Source organism: Globicephala melas, chromosome 1 (assembly GCF_963455315.2).
Source record: "Globicephala melas chromosome 1, mGloMel1.2, whole genome shotgun sequence".
NCBI classification, from domain to species: Eukaryota; Metazoa; Chordata; class Mammalia; order Artiodactyla; family Delphinidae; genus Globicephala; species Globicephala melas.
Genome location: NC_083314.1, coordinates 100852730 through 100874684, shown reverse-complemented (window position 1 = coordinate 100874684; position 21955 = coordinate 100852730). Strand labels below are relative to the sequence as shown.

Here is a 21955-nt window from a genome sequence, read left to right as displayed (position 1 = left end):
GGCTGCCACACCTTCATTCATGTCATCTGCATTGAAGGCAAGAGTAATGGGGAAAAGTGATGGGCAAAAAGGTGCACGCAAGATTAGTCTAGTTAATATTTTATTATGTGAGAATAGTTTTCTACGCCTCCCACCTGGTACCATATTTCTACATCATTAACCATAACTATGTTACATGGCTATCCATAGCTTCAAGGACACCAAGGCTAAGAAGTTGAGATTTTAGTTGGCACACTGCCACCCAAAAATAAATTAAAGGAGAACATGAGAACTTTAAAAGAAAGCTTTCTGAAAACACAAATAAGATACAGAACAATTCCAACATCCCAAAGATTTCCCACCTGCTGACCCTTTGTAGTCAGACCTTCCCTCATCCTACCTCCCTCACCGTCTGGTACCCAGCCTTTCTTTGAATGCCATATAAATGGAATCATACTGTATGGTATCTACTGAGACTGACTTACTTAACACAATGTCTTTGAGACTTATCCATGTTATTGTATATGTCAATAGTTTTTATGGCTGAGTAGTATTCCACTGTATGGATTCAGGACACTTTATCAATTAAAGATCTGAAACAGAACTATCCCCTATGGTGATGGCCCTGTTCACAGTATCAAGCTGAGTGCTATGTAGTTCCTACAAAAGTTTTTTAATGGGAAATGATAAGGAGATGGACCATGTTTTTTTCTCCATTCATCAATATTCATAAAATTAAGTAACTTATTTAAATTTGTCTGATTAAAAAAAGACAAAGGAAGATTTTGCCTATAATAGCTAATATATAAGTGGATAATCTCATCAGTAGGTGGCATATTAATAAAATATATTTTTGCCTTTATCCAATCAGCTATTTGGATCAGTTTTTAGTTAAAAATAATGTATTTTATAGAAAAATGAATAAAGAAGCAAGGAACACAGATTTAAGTGATGAACATTATGATAATTTAGGCCTAGAGATAATTATTATCCTGAAACAATATTGATATATAATTAATGACATAACTCATTTTCATTCCATCTAAGGACATTCAAGACTGTGTATAGGTGTTTTCATGTAAATTGGCCTAGATTGATTTTCTTTACTCGAAAATTTTAAAATGCTAAAATACTCATATTTTAAAAGGCTTTTTGTGCTTTTTAAAATCATTTTTCAGTTTTATTAGGTAAAATTGATAAATTTGACTGCACATATACAATGTATTGCATATACATAAATACCTACCATATACTGCACATATTTTAAATATATAATTTTGTGAGTTTATTACCCACGAAACCATCACCATAATCAAGATAATGAACAAATCCACGAGCTCAAAGTTTTCTCATGCCCTTTATGCATCACTTCTTCCCCTTGCCACTTCTCTCTCCCATGCTTAGGCAAGGGCTGATGTCCTATATATTATTTCACTATATATCATTTTTCATATTCTAGAAATAGATATATAAATAAAATCATAAAGAATATAGCCTTTTTGGGGAGGTGTGACTTCCACTTCTCGTAACTGAGATTCACCTGTGTTGCTGCATTTATAGTTTATTATTGCTGAGGAACCTTAGGTTATATGGATATGCAACTACTTGCTTATCATTCACTTTCTCTCTCCCTCTCTCTCTCTCTCTCTCCCGCTCTTTTCTTACCAATACTCTGCTCCTAGACTCCCAACTTTATAACCTCAACTCAGGGAAAATCCTGGGCTCTGCTCCTCCTCCCTGATCTGTGGCCTGGAAACTCTCTCCGGCAATCACAGGACTACATTAATTGTTCCCCTGTCTCATGATCATTTCCCTGCACTGCCTAATATCTAATATCTGCAAACTGTTGTTTGATATATTATGTCTACTTCTTAAGTTTTTTCTGGTGGGAGTGTAAATACAGTTCTTGTCCTTCCATCTTAATCTGATGCAAAACCCTGAGCAAGCATTTTAAAAGAAATAGAATATGTATTTTTAAGGTAGTAAATACATCCCCAAGTACTTCTAAAAGGACAAAATCCTTTTTTGGGAAAGAAATTGTTACATGGTAAAGGTTTTGACATACTTTCCTAATTTTTAAGGTTCCAGGTACAAATTTGGGGGTTCTCATTCAACTCATGTCTAGAGAACTAAATTGGGATTTCTGTTCCTGTGGAGCCAGTGCTTACCAGAAATGAAGTTGCAGTATGAGGAGTGAGTACTTCTGATACTCAAACAACACATGAGTCAGAATAAAAGATATGTTTATATAAAATTGGCTTTATTACTGAAGAAATTTCCTTGCTAAATCTCAAAATAACCTATAGTTTATTTAGGTTTATTATTTTTTAATTAACAAAAATTAGTCTCAAATCCATGACGTGAACTGACAACTACAGAATACCAGAAGATAATTTACATATTTTAATTTGGTTAATTAGTGTATATCATTATTATTAACTACTGCCATATATTGAATCAAACATTTCATTGAAACAGTATTTATTAATTATGCAAAGTACGTATCTTATTAAGTAATTAATATGTATTCACTACTGTATTTCATGCAAAAAATAAATTAGAACACTATTCTAGGCATTGCTAGGACACACAATATTGGGTCAGGTGTTTCTATCATTAGCAAAGTAATACTAAATATTATTTGCAAATTATAGTATCCATGGGTTTTAACAATTACTATTGTTAGAAGTCCTACAGTGACTTTCTTAAAGGTACCCTGGGCTCAGATTTTCATAGAGGAATGCCTGAGAATAAAAGTCTGCTGAGGAAGCAGTAACACATTCAACACAATTAGGTTTGGGCCCTGGGTATGCACCACTCCTGCTCAGTTTTCAGTCGGCTTTCAGTCTTTTCTTTTTATTGCTCCTCTTGTTGCTATAACTGACAACAAATCCTTCATCAGATGTGACTTTGTTTCCAGATCTTTAAATATCAGTTCACTTTCTCCTATCAAATCCTAGGTCTTAGTTAAAGCACTTTGGTTTTAAGCAATAGAACTCAAATCATACAAACTTAAGCCAAAAGGAAAATTAATTATTAAGATATAGATTTTTAAATGTAACCGATAAGCAGAAAGTGCAGCTTGCTTTCACAAAGAAATGGAATCAGAAATTGGAAAGCTACCAGAAAGCAAGTCCACTCTATTCTCAGTCTTTCTTTCCTGGCATATCAAATTTCTCTGATTTGCTTTGGAAATACTTGACCACGATTTCCATAATTCTTGGATATGCTTGTCCTCGATTCAGGCAATTTTCAGAGACTAATTTGTATCTCTTAAAATCAATTCCAAATCTCCAATGTCATGAACTGACAGAATCACCTTGAATCAAATATCAACTGGTCAAAAGAGGAAATTACAGAAAGAAAGTATGGCTTCCTAGGCTCGTCACTATAGGTTCTGCTAGTTTAAATGACTTGACTGTGAGGTTATCTCTTATATTAAATTGCACAGTCCTTGAGTGCAGGAATACTCAGTTTGGGATACTCAAAAAAGACTAGGATGTATAAACAGCACAATAGATCCTTGTAGAATAGATACACATTAAAAACTTGTATTATTGAGAACAAATATGTACTAGGTGTAGTGCTAAATACATTATGTAAATGATTTATTTATTCCTAGCAACGATCCTGTGAACAATCCACTTGAATTATTTCCGTTTTACAGATGTGGCAACTGAGTCTCAGAGAAAAGTTAAAGTAACTTCCAAAACTTTCATTTTTATTAAGAGATGAATTTGAATCCAAGGATCTGACTCCAAAATACGATTATTCGCTAAACAAAACATTCTGCACCAAGTACTCCTAGGTTTCTCAGGAATCATGAGCATCTCAGCTGAGTGGACTTTCTATCACACTGCCGGTTCATCATCATTTTTATCAGTATTTAGTAGCCTCAGTTAAAGTACAGTTATTTTTTTCTGCTTAAAAATGAGCCAAGTGAGAAAAAAGAAGCATCCATGAGAATGTATACCTACAGCTACTTATACAGGGTTGGACAGATTGCCTTTTTTTGGTGAAGCAGATTTTATAAGATACACCATAATGCCTTTCACAGTATGAAGAAAAGCTTTTGTTTGGAAGGTGTTTTTTATAGTTGCTTTTAATTGACCAATTCTTTTTTTTTTTTTTTATAAATTTATTTATTTATTTAATTTTTGGCTGCGTTGGGTCCCTGTTTCTGTGCGAGGGCTTTCTCTAGTGCGGCGAGCAGGGGCCACTCTTCATCGCGGTGCGTGGGCCTCTCACTGTCGCAGCCTCTCGTTGCGGAGCACAGGCTCCAGACGTGCAGGCTCAGTAGCTGTGGCTCACGGGCTTAGTTGCTCCGTGGCATGTGGGATCTTCCCGGACCAGGGCTCGAACCCGTGTCCCCTGCATTAGCAGGCAGATTCTCAACCACTGCACCACCAGGGAAGCCCCCGACCAATTCTTATAGAGACTTAAAAGGCCAACTTCTCTAAACCTTTCTTATTATTTCTGTAGAAAGTTGGCAGTCTCAACCATCAAACCATCTTGCGATGGATGTAAGAATCACAGCAGTGTTACTGAGTGAGGAGCTGTGACTGGATGGAAGGCCTGTGTCTGAAGTTGTCTCAGCACAAGACTCCATAGGAATGAAAAAGCAATAAGCCTGCTGGGGAAGATGTTTTGTGGGGTCCGAATGCTACCTGAAGGGAGTGAATGTAAATTACCAGGTAACCAAAGCAATCGAAATAGTCTGATGAGAAGAGTAGTGTGTACTGCAACAACACTGCTCTTTGTTCCTTTAGAAGTAACTTTTTAAAAAGGTGCTTCTCAAAAGATAAAAGGAAACATGAAAGGGAGAGGTGAAGAATCAGCAGGAGTCACAAAAATTTTTGAGAGCCAACTGAGTTTAAATGCGTCAGATGGAATATGAATGAGATAAATATCCTGTTATTCTATGGTAAATTAGAATAGAAAACATTATCTACTTTTCATGATGAATTTTTGAGATAGTATTCATTCTTGTTACCTAGTAAGTTGTGTAAATACAAGACAAATTCAAATACATAAAAGTAGTCTATTGGCAATGTTGCCCCATTTCCTTATTTATTTTGCTTTCACATTCCTCTGTCCTGACAGTTTTGAAGGATTAAAGATATAAAAGGTTTCCCTGGCAGACTTATGGAGACAATGTTTAGTTAAAGCTTAATTTTAAAGAGAAGATTGGGATTTAATATAAGCCATGAAATGAAATATTGACCTAAGTAGTTATTTGCCATTTTGGCATATATTTTTCCTTCCAAATAATTGTAATCTTTGACTTGCCATGGAAAGGTCTTATATCTGCCTGTACCCCTAGAACCAAGCACAGTACCAGGCCTTAGTAGGTGTCCTGGTCATGTTCCTTGTTGCTGTTGGGTGATTGTGGAGGTGATGATCATCCATTAATCTACAGTCTCCATGACATTTAGCTACAGTCATTTGCTCATTCCACAGATATAAATTATGTGGGGCTGATGAAACGTGGGCATAAGACTTGTTAAAGAAAAAAATTATTCATGATACTTGTTGAAGAGGGTAAGGAGGACTTTTTATTCAAAGGGGTTGTATCACAATAGGTATAGGAATCACTGCAATGGGAGGTTCTGGCTGAACCCATCCAACAGGATTCTTGCTGAAAGCAAGCCAGGGTGATCAGAGACCACTTGAGAGACAGTAGAGGATGAGGAACCTGCTTGTATATCGAGGGTGATCAGATATGGAGGATGGGGGAAACTGGTTAAAAGTGAACAGTGCGGAGAAGAACACCAAGTCAAAAGTCAAGCCTAGCTGAAAAAGAGCTCAAGGGAACCTGAGTAGAGTTTGGTCAAGGAAAGAAACTTTGTCAGGTTCAAAACATTAATATTATTTATCAACTTTATCCATGTTGAAACAGAAAAAAAGATGGATGTTTATCAAGCAAAAAACGTATAAAAAATTCAGTTCTCATTAGTCTGTGCTGTAATATTCAGATCACTACCACATGATAAATTCTAAATTCCAGAAAAGAAAAAAAAAGCACATGGGCATTTCATTCATAAGGACGTACAAAGTGTTAAGTAATTAATTAAAAAGTTGTTTTTGAAAGATGATGCTTTTCCAGAAAGAGCCAGAGGCTTTGTTATAAAATTGAAGAAAATAGGGCTTCCCTGGTGGCGCAGTGGTTGAGAGTCCGCCTGCCGATGCAGGGGACACGGGTTCGTGCCCCAGTCAGGTAGGATCCCACATGCCGCGGAGCGGCTGGGCCCATGAGCCATGGCCGCTGAGCCTGCGCGTCCGGAGCCTGTGCTCCGCAACGGGAGAGGCCACAACAGTGAGAGGCCCGCGTACCGCAAAAAAAAAAAAAAATTAAGAAAATAAAGAGATAGCTCTCAAAATAGAGAATGAGTAAAATTTTAAGCAGAAAGCACTCAGGGCTTATACAGAAAATATTTCTCACCACACAAATTACTTAAAACTTGTCCCCTAGGCCTGAACTTTTTGAGTTATGTTTAACTTCTCTCTTCCCTTTTCATATTTAATCATTGAGTGAATATTGATGCTTCTCTTAGAAACAACATCTTAGGTTGTCACTTCCTCTTCATACTCAATGCCACTTAATAGTTCAGAATTTTATCACCACAAAAGCCTGATTAATAAAATATCTTCCAGTGTGGTCTCCTTTCCTTCTCCAAGCCTTCGTTTTTAAAAAGAAAGCCATTTGGAAAACCACCACCAGTTTAATTTTTTAAAACTCATTTACTCATAAAGTTTCTTTCATTAAAAAATCCATGTTCATTCCTGTTGTCTTTCAGACTGGAAATGAAAATCCATTAAAGCTGGAGTTGCATAGTCTATCAAATTTTAAGATCCACTCTTCCCCAACAGGAATTTTTTTTGACGTGTAGTTGATTTACAGTTATAGTTAGTTTCAGGTATATAGCAAAGTGATACATATATGCATATATATATCACTATACATACAGTTCTCTGTGCTATATAGTAGGTCCTTGATGGTTATCTATTTTATATATAGTAGTGTGTATATGTTAATCCTCAATTCCTAATTTATCCCCTCCCTCCTTTCCCCTTTAATAACCATAAATTTGTTTTCTATGTCTATGGGTCTGTTTCTGTTTTGTATGTAAGTTCATTTGTATCATATGTTTTTAGATTCCACATACAAGAGACATATGATATTTGTCTTTCTCTGTCTGGCTTACTTCACTTAGTATGATAATCTCTAGGTCCATCCATGTTGCTGCAAATGGCATTAATTCATTCTTTTTTATGGCTGAGTAATATTCCATTGTGTGTGTGTGTGTGTGTGTGTGTGTGTGTGTGTGTGTGTATGTATACATACCACATCTTCTTTATCCATCCATTCGTTTGTTGATGGACACTTACGTTACTTCCATGTCTTGGCTATTGTAAATAGTGCTGTTATGAACATTAGGGTGCATGTATCTTTTTGAATTATGGTTTTCTCTGGATATATGCCCAGGAGTGGGATTGCAAGATCATATGGTAGTTCTATTTTTAGTTTTTTAAGGAACCTCCATACTGTTCTCCATAGTGGCTGTAATAAACCACTTGGATTGTTGTTTGTTAAGCTAGAATGATCTTTCTTCTTCTCTTTCCAGAATAGTTACTATGCACCTTTAAGGAAGACCTTTTCATAAAGGCCTCACAGTCCACTTTCACACAATTTTCACATGCATCTGATCATATTTAAAGTATCATATTATAATTATAAACAACCTGCCCACTAGAGACTTCTATGTGTAAGAAATACGGTGACTTCTATATTTTGGGCATCTCAAAATTTTTCATCGCGTTGGGTTGGGTAGAGTTTGAGTAGTACTTGTGCCCTAACACAGTTATCAATAAATCTGACCTCTACATGCAAAATTTCCAATCAACTCTTTATGTCTTATTCTGATAAGAAATGGAAATTTGATTATTACTAACTATTGAGAAGAATATGGAAGAGAGAGGCCAGAAAAAAACACCAAGAAAGAAAAGGAATTAAGAGCAAGAAAAGGCAATGCAGGACGCAGAAGACAACTTCAAATAAATCATTCTTTACAAAGAAAAAATGTATGAAGAAAATGAGACAAAAAAGGATGACTAAGACAGAGTTCAGTTCTTATAAATTAAATATTTTATAGCTTTTTTTTTTACAAATTCTGTGAGAATGTTCAAAGATAATATCAAGGAAATCTCTCAGAAAATAAGATAAAGAGGTGAATAAAAAACCACAGAAATTATATATATATATATATATACACACAGTATGTATATATACTGCGGATTTGAACTGCATGGGCCCACTTATATGCAAATATTTTTCAAGAGTATTTCAGTACTACGTGGTCCTGGTTGGTTGAATCCTCTCTCCCTCTCTCTCTCTCTCTCTCTCTCTCTATATATATATATATATGTTTATATATTTTATTTAATTTTTACATAATTTAATATAAACATAACTCCTCTTTTTCTTCTTTTATCTACATGTGTGTATGATGCCTCTTCTATCTCATATATGTATGTTATTCAAGTCCAATAACCAAACCACAGGAGCTCCTGATACAGAAAATAGAAAAAATGATGAGGAGGAAATCAATAAATGCAAGTAATTAGAAAAAAATATATGAACTGAAGGATATTTGTCTTTAAAGTGGAAGGACCCTCCCCAAATGCCCAAACAGCAAATAAAAAATATACGAACTAAGGTATATAATTATATGATTATATAATTTTGTAATACCAGTAAAAACAAGTTCCTTAAGGCTTCTTGAGATTCAGAATGTCATCTGAATTGAAGAGAAATTTGCAAGCTACAAGAGAGTGAAATAATACTTTATAAATTATGAATGGAATCATTTTAAACATATAATCCTGTATCCAACCGATCTTTAAATCAGCTGTCCATGTACAACAGAGACTAATATGTGTTTCCTATCTGTCCTGAGGTAAGCAGAACAATAGATCTCCCAAAGATGTTCATGTCCTAATCCTTGGAACCTGTTAATGTGTTACCTTACATAGCAAAGGGAAACTAAGGTTGCAGATGAAGTAAAGTTGACTAATCAGCTAACCTTAAAATAGGGAGATTATTCAGATGGGCCCAGTGTAATCACAAAGGTCCTTAAAAGTAGAAGAGGGAGGCAGAAGAGGAGGTCAGAGTGATGCAGTGTGAGAAGGACTTAACCTGCCATTGCTGGCTTTAAAATGGGGAGGGTCACAAGCCAAGGAGTGCAGGCAGCCGCTAGAAACTAGAACAGACAAAGATTCACCCGCAGACCTCTAGAAAGGAATGCAACTCTGTCCATACCTGGTTTTAGCCCAGTGCCATCTAAGTTAGACTCTAACATACAGACTGCAAGATAATACATTTGTATTGTTTTAAGCCACTACATTTGTAGTGATTTGTTACAGAAGCAATAGAAAACTAACTTTTTTGAGAATCTATTGCAAGATTTTCTCCACTAAAACAGGAGAAAAAACCAAGAACAGGAGACCTAGGATGCAGTGAACAGGCAATACAACACAGGAGATGGAAAGAAAGATAATCCCCAAGATGGTGGCAAAGGAAACCTCAAGACAACTGTTTTGGACGAGGCCTAGAGAGCAGATAGACCAGTTTCAAACAAGAGAATAAAAGGTACCTAGAGGGATTAAGAGGGAACAGTAACTAGTAGAATATCTGATAGCTTCGATCATGTAGAAAATTGTAGTAAGACATTTGTAATAGATTAAATTGTGTGTCAAGAGTTAATCAGATTTAAGGAAAACTAAGCAAATAAAATAACGAAGCCATTATTAACTCCAAGGAAAGCGAAGTTATAAAAGAAAGGAAATGAACCAATAGTCCATTACTTGAATAGAATCTAGAAAGCCATAATCATAATGAAAATGTTGTGTACAGATTTGTGCCAGAAACTCTGATACATCAGTTATAGTAGAATGGAATGGAGAGAAAGGAGTAGGGAATGTAAGAGATATAAAGTCTTCATTCCCTCAAAGGCAAGTCAATAGATGATGTTTAAAATTTATGAATCAAGACAGCAGTATACACATATTATTTGGTGAAACAGATTAAAAAGTTACTCTGCGGGAGGGAGAGACACAGAATTAGTATACTGCGATTTTTTGTTATAATTATTTAATGCTTTTTAACCTTTTAAACTATGTGAATATGTTTATAGATAAAAAAATAAAATGAATTTAAAAAAGAAACTTTATGGTAAGTTATATGCTGAAATATTAACAGAATTATTTATGAGTGGCAACATTATAAGGAAAATTGAGGCTGCCTGGCATCAGCTGACCCCATCCTCATTCCCTGCTTTCTTTTTCCCCAGAGCACTTATCCGCGACTGATTCTCTAAATATTCTACTCACTTATGTGTTACTTGTTTTCCCAGCTCATTGGAATGTGACACCCATGAGGAAAGAGATATTATCTATTTTTATCACCTCTGTATCCCCAGAGCTGCTTGCTTCATATAAGGCATTCAGTAAACAGAAATGAATAAATGGAATTTTAAAAACTTTACTATAATATCCATTTTTTAAAACTTCATATTTCTTAATTTAAAATCAGAAAGAAAATGAAAGTAATTTCTACTTTAAAGAAAAATTTTAAATGCTGTCTGGGCAGAAAATAGGGGAGTGAAGTGGTTGGTCAAGCAGGTAGAGGTGGTTTGGTCTTACTACTTTGAGAGACATCAAGGTAGCAGAAACAAAGCACATGGAGCATGAAAACTGCGTCCATGTCTGTGAAAGCACAGGAGTAGAGCTATCCAAAGGAGGGTCAAGGAAACCAAATCAGAGTATCTTTTTATATTCTGACTGTCCAATTAAATATTAGGTGGATGGAGTTGATGAAATAGTGGAGAAGGAGGACCATGCCTGACCTTTTCTTCCTTAGCTATGAATAGTTAAGTAGACTAATGGATGCTATTCCAAACATTTTTTAATCTAATCTCTAGTTTACTCAACTGAGGCGCAAGTTAACATCACTTAAAGTAAATTGATAGACTAACAATCTCTGTTCATATATTAACATCAGTTAAAATAGTATTTAAAATTAGCTTAAAACAACTAGTCACCATTCCTGCCTTACTCCTTCCATCTCAACTATTAGCAGTCTATTTTCCTGGACTGACTCCACAGGTAATTTAGCAACTGTCCCCAATTCACCCTAAAGCATTTTTTCAGTTCTTAGAATCCTTCTAAAGAACATCCATTGCTCCCCAAACACCAGTACTTTTTCAGTTTCAGGAACAACGTGATTAGGCATTAGAAGTTGTCATTTATCCTTCTGTGCTCTAGTTCTCATGCTCCACCTAATCTGGAAAACTTTAAATAGTGAAAAACTAAGGTCTGTGCCTGCCATTGCCAGCCTTATTTAGCTACCCAGGAACTTCTACTTGTTTAACTTGTAGTCTGACTGAGTTAAATTCTTCCTATTGCCATCCATGCTATTTCTTTTCCAGATCATGAAAGAAAAATTGGTAGAAATAGCATGTTGTATATCTTTTACCCAACTGTAAAGAAAGCATTTTCTCTCATCCATTATTCATCAGTTTATTTATCTTTATGTAAATATTGCTGACACTAAGGCTAAAGTTCTCTGTCATAAATTCTAAACATAGTTACTTTCAGCTTACTTTGTGTATTTACTGGATATTTTTTTACAAAACCTAGTTTCTTAAAGGAGCTTTACCTCTTGTAGTTCTAGAGCTTTAAAGCATATTTTCAAATAATTGGAAAGTTTGAAACATTGAAAACCTGTTTGCCAGTTTATTTCATCATTTTCCTTCCTCTAATATCTTTATACCTTTGCCTCCCAAGACATATGATTGGCATGAATCATTTTTAGAAGGATAAGAGAAAACTGCATTGCAGTCATAAAAATAGGATGTTGACTCCAAGAAAGCAATTGTCATGTCTGAGCACTAAGCTATAATCTTATTAAAGCCATCACTGCAAGAAGCACTTATCATTTAGTGTTTCTGGCTTAATTAAAGTATTACTTTTATTCATTATAACATGGAAATAATATACATATAATAAAGATGAGGTCACTGTAAAATGTATTTGTGATATCTCTAATGTTGTACATGTACTTAATAAAAAAGTAAATATATAGCAGTAATTTGGGCTGGCCAAACAGGTTTCAGTTGGGTGTCTCTTTTCCATCGTAGTTGATGCATTATGAGTATGTTTCTTATGCACGGACAATCTAAAAAGGCCAATGTGAGTAATAGTTCATCCATATGCACATTAAATCTCCCATGAACTCTTTCATTGGCTGTGTGATGCAAAAATCTTGGAGATGTACCCTAATTTCCCATCAACCCAGCTTCCTTATAATCCTTGATAAATATAATGAAATAAGAGCATGAGATGGAAAAGAAGGTGAGTAAAGAAAAATGAGGTGGAGGAAGCCAAAATAAGTAAGTGGTGATGATGCAGAAAGTGAGGCAGAAGGTCCTGAACTGCATGACATTAGCCTCAAGGCTTGCTGGCTAATTTAGGGTCAGCTATAGCTATATTAATCAACTAAGTGAAGTCAACACATGGAGTTCCAGAGCAAAGCTGACAGGTCCTGGGATAAGGAATAGCTTGTGGAGGGAGGGGTGGATATCAGAAAGTGGAGGTAGACAGAAGGAAATGCATTGATGAGGTAATGAAACTGTGACTCTAAATCTAGAAAGGCATTTGCACGTGACACAAATGTGGAACACATGTTCATAATAATCACCATGACCATGAAACATTTCAGATGAAAATACACCTGTGACATTACAGATTTCTATAGTTAAAGCTTCAGTGTCTACAGAGGAGGATACATAGAGTAACTTTTAAGGGGTAACATATTTCTTTTGATTAATATATATTCTAAGGTCGAATTTTCAGAATAATCTTACCTCTACAAAGATGAAGCAGGGGAAAATTGTGTAGCTCCTAAACTCTTGGCTTTGATGATTTGGAAACATGTTTGTCTGTTGGGATAAGGAGAAAGAAAAAATGATTTTGAAATCAGCTTGTTCATGGCTATATGCTCTGTGGAAGCTCTATAAATTCTCATTACAAAGCTAACTTTGTCTTTAACAGGAACTGACATCTTGCATCCTGAGCTATTGTTTGGAATGTCAGAAACATCAATATTTTTTCACTTGTATTACACATAGCATCCACAGGGATCCTTCTTTTTTAAATGCTACCTCTGGCTTGAGAGAGATCATCAAACATTTCCACTTCCATCCTGATGCAGGCATAACCCGGTATCTAATGTTAGATTATATCTGTCCCAGAGATAGGCATTATGGCTATGGAAATAGCACATTGAAGTTCACTGGGCACCATGGCCACACCTCCTACTGCATCTCTGTGCCTGAAAGATACGCCCCTACCCAATTCTACCATAATATTAGACATTTATTTAGATGACCTCTTGTCAGTAAACACTTGTCAATAACATGACAAGGTACCCCTGACCCAAGGAACATGATGAAGAAGGAAGAGGTCCTGAACTTTGATCAGGAGCTCAAATTCCAAGAACATTCCCTATTATCCTCACCACTTGGCTTGGAAAATTTACAAAATAAAATATTCTCAATGTGAAAACCACCTGATTAGGTAAACATGAGTCAAACAGTGAAAATGTGTATACAGAATTATTAACTAATGTATTTTGTTTATGATCCTTATGAAAAGGTATAAGTAAATAGTTTCAGTTCCTTCAGATAGTCAAGGAGGCAAAATCTTACGGAGTCAAAACCTTAGAGTCTAAATTAAATATTTATTTAGGATTACCATCAGAAAATGACATACAAAAATATGTGTGTGTAAACAACTCATTAAAGACAGAAGAAATATCTGAATTTCTATGTTCATCTGTAGATGAAGCTGAAGTGGTGATAAAGTGTGAGTTTTTTCCCTGTGTTGTGCTATCATGACCAGGCCCAAAAGGTGATGTCCCATATTCTAAGTTCAGATGCTGTTAGAAGTTGGGGTCTACCTCCTATTGAAGGAGCCAAACCATTCCAACCTCTTCCCCTCTCTCCCCATAGTTCAGTAGTTTTCAGTAGAATGCCTTACTTCAGGAGATATTTGGAAATTGTAAATGGGAATTAAGTCATTATAATGAGTTGGACCCTCTCTTGACCTTCAAAGGCAAGGACCAGGGATGCTACATGTTCTTCTGTACCCAGGACAGTTCTATACATAATGAAGAATTGTTCCTGCATTTTGCCCCACTTTCTAATATCCCACTGGCTTACACTCATTTAAAATATGTCAGCAGTAGCTTAGCTGTGATGGTAACAAATACAAGAAGTTATGTGACAATTTAAGAGATTATTATGGATAGGGAAGCTTACATGGAATAAAGGCATTGTTTCACAATTACAAAAATTTTACTTACATGCAGCATCCTGTTCACCAAAGATTGCTTCCTGCTACACTTAGCTTATAAGGTTTTCATTGTATGGATTAAATTATTGGAGATTCATGACATGCAGTGATCTTATTGAATTTCACTAATATAATTTATTTTAAAATATTTTATTTTACTTCCATCTATCTATCATCCATCTCTCTCTATAGATAGATAAAATACATAGTTTAATTTTGAAGATAATGGTAAGAAATCTATGTGATAACAATTATATATTCTAATTATTTTTTTATGTGCACATGTTTTTCTTTTTTTTTTTTTTTTTTCCGATATGCGGGCCTCTCACTGTTGTGGCCTCTCCCGTTGTGGGGCACAGGCTCCGGACACGCAGGCTCAGTGGCCATGGCTCACGGGCCCAGCCACTCCACAGCACGTGGGATCTTCACAGACCGGGGCACGAACCTGCGTCCCCTGTATTGGCAAGTGGACTCTCAACCACTGCGCCACCAGGGAAGCCCTGTGCACATGTTTTCAATTTTACTCTACACCGTCAGCACAGACTAGCCAAGAAATGGTAAGGCTGGGGACAAGGGGTCACTGAAAAGTAGCCTGCACACCCACTGTTTGACAGGGAAAGGATGTTTCATTTTCCCATGGGTGGAGCTGACACGAGAGAAGGGACCTGGGCTTTGGGCTTTTTTGCCAGCACCACACTCAAGAAAAGCACCTTGTCAGGCTAGGAAATCCAAGCAGCAAGACAGTGCAGGGAGGGACATCTTTGAGGGGGAGCTGAAGGCATGTGGAAGAGGGAGGAGGGGGTTCTGAGCTTTCTTGCAAAGAACCTTCAAAGAAGCCCTGGGAGAAAAGTCTGTGAATTAATTCTGCCACAAAAGACTAATCCAAATTGACAATGATGAAAAACAAATTATATGAGATCCCCAAAATTTAGGATGAGAATGAGACAGAGAGAGAGACAGAGAGAGATGCAGAAAAGAGAAGCAGATGGCTAGATGCCATGGTCTTGCTTCAGTTGTGGGTCACGTAGCCCTTAGATGTCTGCACGCTGCAAGCGTTATCCCTTCCCTCTCTAAATATAAACTAATGTAACCTTTCATGAAATTTAATATGTACAGTGACTGAGTGATGAAAAAGGAAATGTGGTCTTTATTAAACTAGAGGGAAAATAATGATTAATTCTGCGATGGCATATTGCCAGCATCATTTTCAACCTTTTCCATCTTGGTATAAGTTGCCAGAATCTTCCTTCCAAAATGAAGATGTCATTCTTCAGCTCTTGGTGCCCTCTCTTGGAAACCAGGAGCAAAGGTAAGGACAAACTTTTGATAAATTTATATGCTAATTTGTCATACTCATCATAAAACCAATACATTTCGGTTAAATTTATTTGAAGTCTGTGCACATTATCAATGATTTGGGATTTAAATAAAGTCAGACACTGAGTAGAACTATAATATGAAGCAACAGGTGAGCTAACCAGGAAGGAATGGCCTTTGTACACATGAACACAACGCTTTAGAATCAAAATGTTTTAATCTTTTAAATAAGCCAAGACAACTTTTCTGCTGGTACGTTCAGTTATGTTAAACTATTTTTCAGAAGTGTTTAATGTATTCTATTATATATGTACAAGACGAAGGCCCCAAATTTCCTGTTCGATCTCGAATTACTGTTTGAGAGCCACGGACTCTTTCTTGAGTGCTTCTTGGCACGCACGACATAGATGTAGTGTAGCAGGCTTAGAACATGTCCACAAATTGAGGCTCCTCCTTGCAATAGGTGGAGCTTAATTTCCCTCCCCTGGACTTAGTGACTTGCCTCTAGTGAATGGAATAGAGCAGAAGTGATGGCAGGTGACTTCAGAAATTTGGTCATAAAAAGCACTGTGTCCTCCTGTTGGCTGGCTTGCTCTTAGGTTGCTGGGTCTGGAGCCAGTTAGCTCCATACTGTGAGGAGAGGCCCACGTGGCAGGAACATTAGCCTCCCGCCAAAAGTCAGTGGGGAACTGAGGCCTTCTGCCAATAGCCGCGTGAGTAAGGCATCTTGGAAATGGACCTTCCATCCTCAGCCAAACCTTCATGTAACTGCAGCTCCTGCCATGTGCTGACAGCAGCAATGAGAGTGATCCTGAGCCAGAGCTGCCCAACTAAACCACTTCTGGATTCCCTGTCCCCAAAAGCTGGAACGTAATAACCGTGTGTTGTCTTGAGCCGCCAAACTTTGGGGTAATTTTTTACACACTAATAGATAATTACTACAAGTATTAACAGTGATACACGTGTGTATTAGATAACAACAGTGATCATGAGTGGTATGTTGTTTGTTTTTTTGGGGGGGATTGGGGGTTAGTTTCTTTGTAAAGAAATATTATCTATCCTGGAGACGGGAATACCTAACAGTAAATGTCAACTCATTTTAACTTCTCAGTGGAATAGAATTATAAGAAGCTGTTCTCGGAAATGGTTATTTAGTTTTTGCTCATGATCCACTCACTTATTCACTTTTCAAGAGACACATCGCCATGTCTTCTGCCCTGACCTTTCCACTTTGTTCCCAGATTGGTATCTTGAAGGGAACAACTGGCTGACAAACAGCTGGGTTTGGGATGGGGTCCAATGAGAGATGGAAGGGGGAGTAAATCTCAAGGGAAATAATTCAAGGGAGATGCATATAGGAAACTGGAAGTTTATAGTGTGTTTTTTCTTGATTGAATCGTAGGAAGTTGCCACTTTTGTAGGTCAAAGCTCATTGAATATTAGCAATTTCTTTTGGTTTAATATATCTTCTATGTATTTGGGGTTTTATACATAATATTAAAGTATATAAATATTAATATATAAATTTACATATGTATCTTAAAAACCAATCCTCATTGATTTTATAGCATTTGAAAAAAAATTAAATAGAGCACCCAAAACAAAAAGGAAGGAAAAAAAATTAAAAGACAAGAAGGGAGGGCTTCCCTGGTGGCGCAGTGGTTAAGAATCCACCTGCCAATGCAGGGGACACGGGTTCGAGCCCTTGTCTGGGAAGATCCCACATGCCGCAGAGCAACTGGGCCCGTGACCCACAACTACTGAGCCTGCACGTCTGGAGCCTATGCTCCACAATGGGAGAGGCCACGATAGTGAGAGGCCCGCGCACCGTGATGAAGAGTGGCCCTGGCTCAACGCAACTGGAGAAAGCCCTCGCGCAGAAACGAGGACCCAACACAGCCATAAATAAATAAATAAGTAAATAAATAAATAAATTTATTTTTTAAAAAAAGACAAGAAGGGAAAAAGGAGGGAAGGGGGAAGGAAAGAATTTGGTTAGTTAATTCCTTGCAGGTGGTGTGGTCTGAGGACTGTACTTGAGTCCTGGATTTGTCAATCACTGTGTAACATTGCGCAAGCCATTTAGTCCTGTTGATCCTCAGTTTTTTTATCTATTTTATGAGTGTAGTAATAATACCTACCACATAAGTTTGTTTTGAAGATCAAATGAAATATCATGTGAAATACTGTGTATGAAGAAGACTTAATAAGTACTGTCCACTCAAAACAGTCTCAGGATATGGGACCTTGTACTACAGAGCTCAGCTCCTAATCAAACAGATGGATAGTAACCTCTGTCTGTGGAACTATAATTGGGATCTTTGTGATAGGAAAAAGAGGAGATTATATTTTCTAGGTGTTATGAGCAGTGTTTCTCCAAATTCCTATGTTGAAGTCCTAATCTCCCAGTACCTCAGAATGTGACTATATTTGGAGATAGGTCCTTTAAGGAGGTAATTAAGTTAAAATAATGTCATTAGGGTAGAACCTCATACAATATGGCTGGTATTCTTATAAGAAAAGGAGATTAGGACAGAGACACACACAGAAAGAACATGTGAAGACACAGGGAGAAGAATCGCTGCCAACAACTTAATCTCAGACTTCTAGGCTCCAGAGGTGTGAGAAAATAAATTTCTGTCATATGAGCCACCCAGCTCTAGCAAGCTAATATACTAGGTAAGAGCTACCAAGGTATTAGAGTGGGGTCTCATATGCTACTTTAAATTCAATCATTATTTAGCTATATATATTTGGGACTAACTGGTATCTAAGTAGCAGTTTTGGGGTAAGAAAAGATAATTAGACTTTTTTGGAGGGGATCTTAAGAACAGTTACTAGCTTTATAATCTTGGAAAAATTTTTATATTGCTATAAAACAGATTGAAAAGTTGAAAGAATTATTCAAATGTAATATATTTTGGAAGTTTTTTCCCCACTCAGGGGAAATTTAAACATTTTAATATACATGGAAAAAACCTACTCAATTTGAATATGACTTAACTGTAGCAAATTTAAATTCTAGAATAATTTTCCTGGTAGGTGAAAATGGAATGCTAATTAATGTTAATATTAGTCTCAGAAAAATATAATTAGGAAGGTAACTCTGTTGTATTTTCTATCCCTGAAACCACATAACACATTCCATTAGAAATGATTTAAAGATAATCAAAACTTTTGCTTAACTTTGCTACATCTATTCATCATTAGTGCAAAAATTAAGAGGGGACTGGACATTATCGCTACTTTTGTAATATTATTGTGTCCTTAAAGTATGTAAATATCTGCAGAAAAATTTAGATTTTTTTAAAGCAAAATTAATATAATTAAGTTTCACCAATGCTATTCTATTATTGCCAGAGATCCCCACAATATGATTCTACATTTTATTACCATTTATATATTGTTTTAATACCTTATTCTGTATTAATTGATTTACATTAATTGTCCCCTTGTGCCTCAAGCAGTGCATATATATGAACTCACCCTCTACAAGAAAATACTTCATTGATTATCAATTGCAGCTTCTGTTGAAGAATTTCACAAAATGATATTAAAATCTTCCATAATGCCAAGAACCTTGTGTGCCCTAGGGTACTGTCATAATGGGTTGTGTATAATTTCAGGGAGTATTTGGTTAGGTTATCTTTTCACCAACCCACAGTAATTTAATTGGTAGCTTACACGCATTTTCCTGAAGAAAGAGAGTGAGAGGAAAAAATAAGGTGAATATAAAAAAATCTCCTCTTTGTCAAGCTCTAATCTTTACTTTTAAATATTGAGGTTTGTGAGACTTTAAAATAATGGGTGAATATGGCAGCTTTCTGGAAGATGAGGGAGCAGCATGTAAAAAAATAAAAGCTACTGATTTCGTAGTGAGTCCTTGAATGTGTGTTTAAACTGACCATCCTACGAATAGGCAATTCCCTTGTTACCCCATCAGTTTTGAAATTGCTTTATTTGGGATACTTTTCAGATGTGTAATAGAGGACTAAAATCACAGTAGCTTAAAAAAACAAAAATTAATTTCCCACTTAAGTAATAGTCCAGGTGTACATGGTGTGGGGCAGATAAGGCAGCTGCATGGTGTTGAAGATCCAGGTTCCTTCTATCACGTTGCTCTGTCATCCAGGCATTTTCCTCATCTACATAGTCCAGTATGGCTCATTTCCACTATGTCTGCTTTCTAGGAAACAGGAAGGAGGAAAGGAGTAGAAGGAGGTGTCCTCTCCCACAGAGGAAATGTGCATATCAATTCAGTATTGACTAGAACACAATAAAAAGGCCACACCTAGGTGCTTAGGAATCTGGGAAATGTGCCCTTCTGAAACTTCTATTTACATATGGAAGAAGTTGGGGGACCAATCATCCCTGTCTGAATAAACAGATGGATTTTTTTTTTTCTTTGCAGAGCTTAATTCAGAATCTGTGAACCTGGGTTTTCAGCAAATACTATGTTGGAAACTCTAGCCATGTCTTTAGGCTTTGCATAAATTCAGTAGCCCAACCTAAAAAGTGGAATAGTGTTGGTGATGTCCAGCAGTATACAATGGGCACTTTACAGTGACTCAGAGAATCTTACTGTACGTTTCAGAACTGTGGTCGTATATACATGCTGCCACAGCATTTTTTTTCTCAATAGGAACAGAAACTGCAAGATAAACTTAGCTACGTCACTTTGTAAAGATAAAAAAAAAAAGCACTGTATGTTATTACTGATCACTTCAGCTATCTTTTGAGCTAAACTGGACAAGTTTTAGCTCTTCTAGCTATTTTAAGCAGTATACTAATCATAGCAGCCTGAATTTATATAGCATAGTTTTGCCATTATTAGAATGGTTCTAATTTCTATTTTATCAATTGAAAAAATTGCTTTATTTTTTCTGAATATAAAAGTATTTACTTCTCTTTATAAATACATGTAAAGAAAAAAGTGAAAATAATTCATAATCTTACAGTTTAAAGATAATTCTTATTAGCATTTTGGTATATATTCTTCCAGGTTTCTTCAATTCATACAGACTATGAACTAATAAGTTTATCACACATTATCTTAAGCATGAATTATTTGGCATCTATGAAATTACTCAGAGTTCTAAGGGAAACTCTACCCAGATTACTTGGGATCCTCAAAACTTGGAGGTGCTCTGGCTTTCTTGTTTCTCTTCTTCTTATGTGCTATCAGTCTCATCCCTAACCATCATATGGTGGATGTCACCTTGGTTTGGGACGATTAAAACTTTTGTGATTTTGCTTACACATTTGTGATGAATTCCATACAGAAAATCTATGAAAAGCTTTGCTTTCCTCCAACATTCTGATTTTTTTTTTTTTTTTTTTTTTTTTTTTTTTTTTTTGCGGTACGCGGGCCTCTCACTGTTGTGGCCTCTCCCGTACAGGCTCCGGACGCGCAGACTCAGCGGCCATGGCTCACGGGCCCAGCCACTCCGCGGCATGTGGGATCCTCCCGGACCGGGGCACGAACCCGTGTCCCCTGCATCGGCAGGCGGACCCCCAACCACTGCGCCACCAGGGAAGCCCCAACATTCTGATTTTTACTTAACTGAGAATAGGTCTTGTGATGCAGCAACTCTTGATCTTTTCCCTTTTGATCTGAGCTCTTGGTGAGGGGGTGTTCATCTGGCTGAGCTACAGTCCATATATTATCTGTGTGGCTACATTCTCTCCAGTATACTCAAGTAAATGAGCGGAATTTTATTTCTCACCTATTAACAGTAAAGTCAATTGTTCATTAGGAACTCAGTTGAAAACATTGTCTTGAAGCTGATGCTTAGCTAAGTTAGTGTTATGATTTTATGCTCACTCTTGTGTAAGTTTCATTTCTCTAATATTATGAAACTTTTTCAATGAAGTATATATATCCTGTTGCCTTTTATCAGCCTTTGTTATTGAAAAACATGGTGTCATTTCATTTCTCACTTCTGTGTAGATAGTCAATTTTATTCTTTTCTCTTCTTGTAAACTTTTAGAATCTTCTCTCTATTCCTGGTTTGAAAAACTTTAGGAGTGTATGCCTAAGTGTGGGCCTTTTTCACTTATATTGCTCGACACTTAATCTTAGGACTTATTTTTTCCTTAACTTTGGTAAAAACTCATATTATTTCTTTGACTAATGTCTCTCCTATCTTTCCCTGGAAATACTTTTTAATGTATGTTTGACTTTATTTGATTTTCCATGTCTCATCACTCTCTTTTATATTTTTTATACTTTTGTCTTTGTGCTTTA

The 21955-nt window shown here is 36.4% G+C and overlaps 1 protein-coding gene across 3 annotated transcripts in view; it reads right to left on the bottom strand.

The window, feature by feature from the left end:
* PLPPR5 (phospholipid phosphatase related 5) overlaps positions 1 to 21955 on the bottom strand; it is a 308592-nt gene that overhangs the window by 183368 nt on the left and 103269 nt on the right. For all 3 annotated transcript variants that reach the window (XM_060302406.1, XM_060302415.1, XM_060302395.1), the window contains exon 2: positions 12903 to 12977. In XM_060302406.1, coding sequence (XP_060158389.1) covers positions 12903 to 12971 — 69 coding nt within the window. In that variant the 5' untranslated portion in view covers positions 12972 to 12977. The remainder of the gene's footprint in view (positions 1 to 12902; positions 12978 to 21955) is intronic.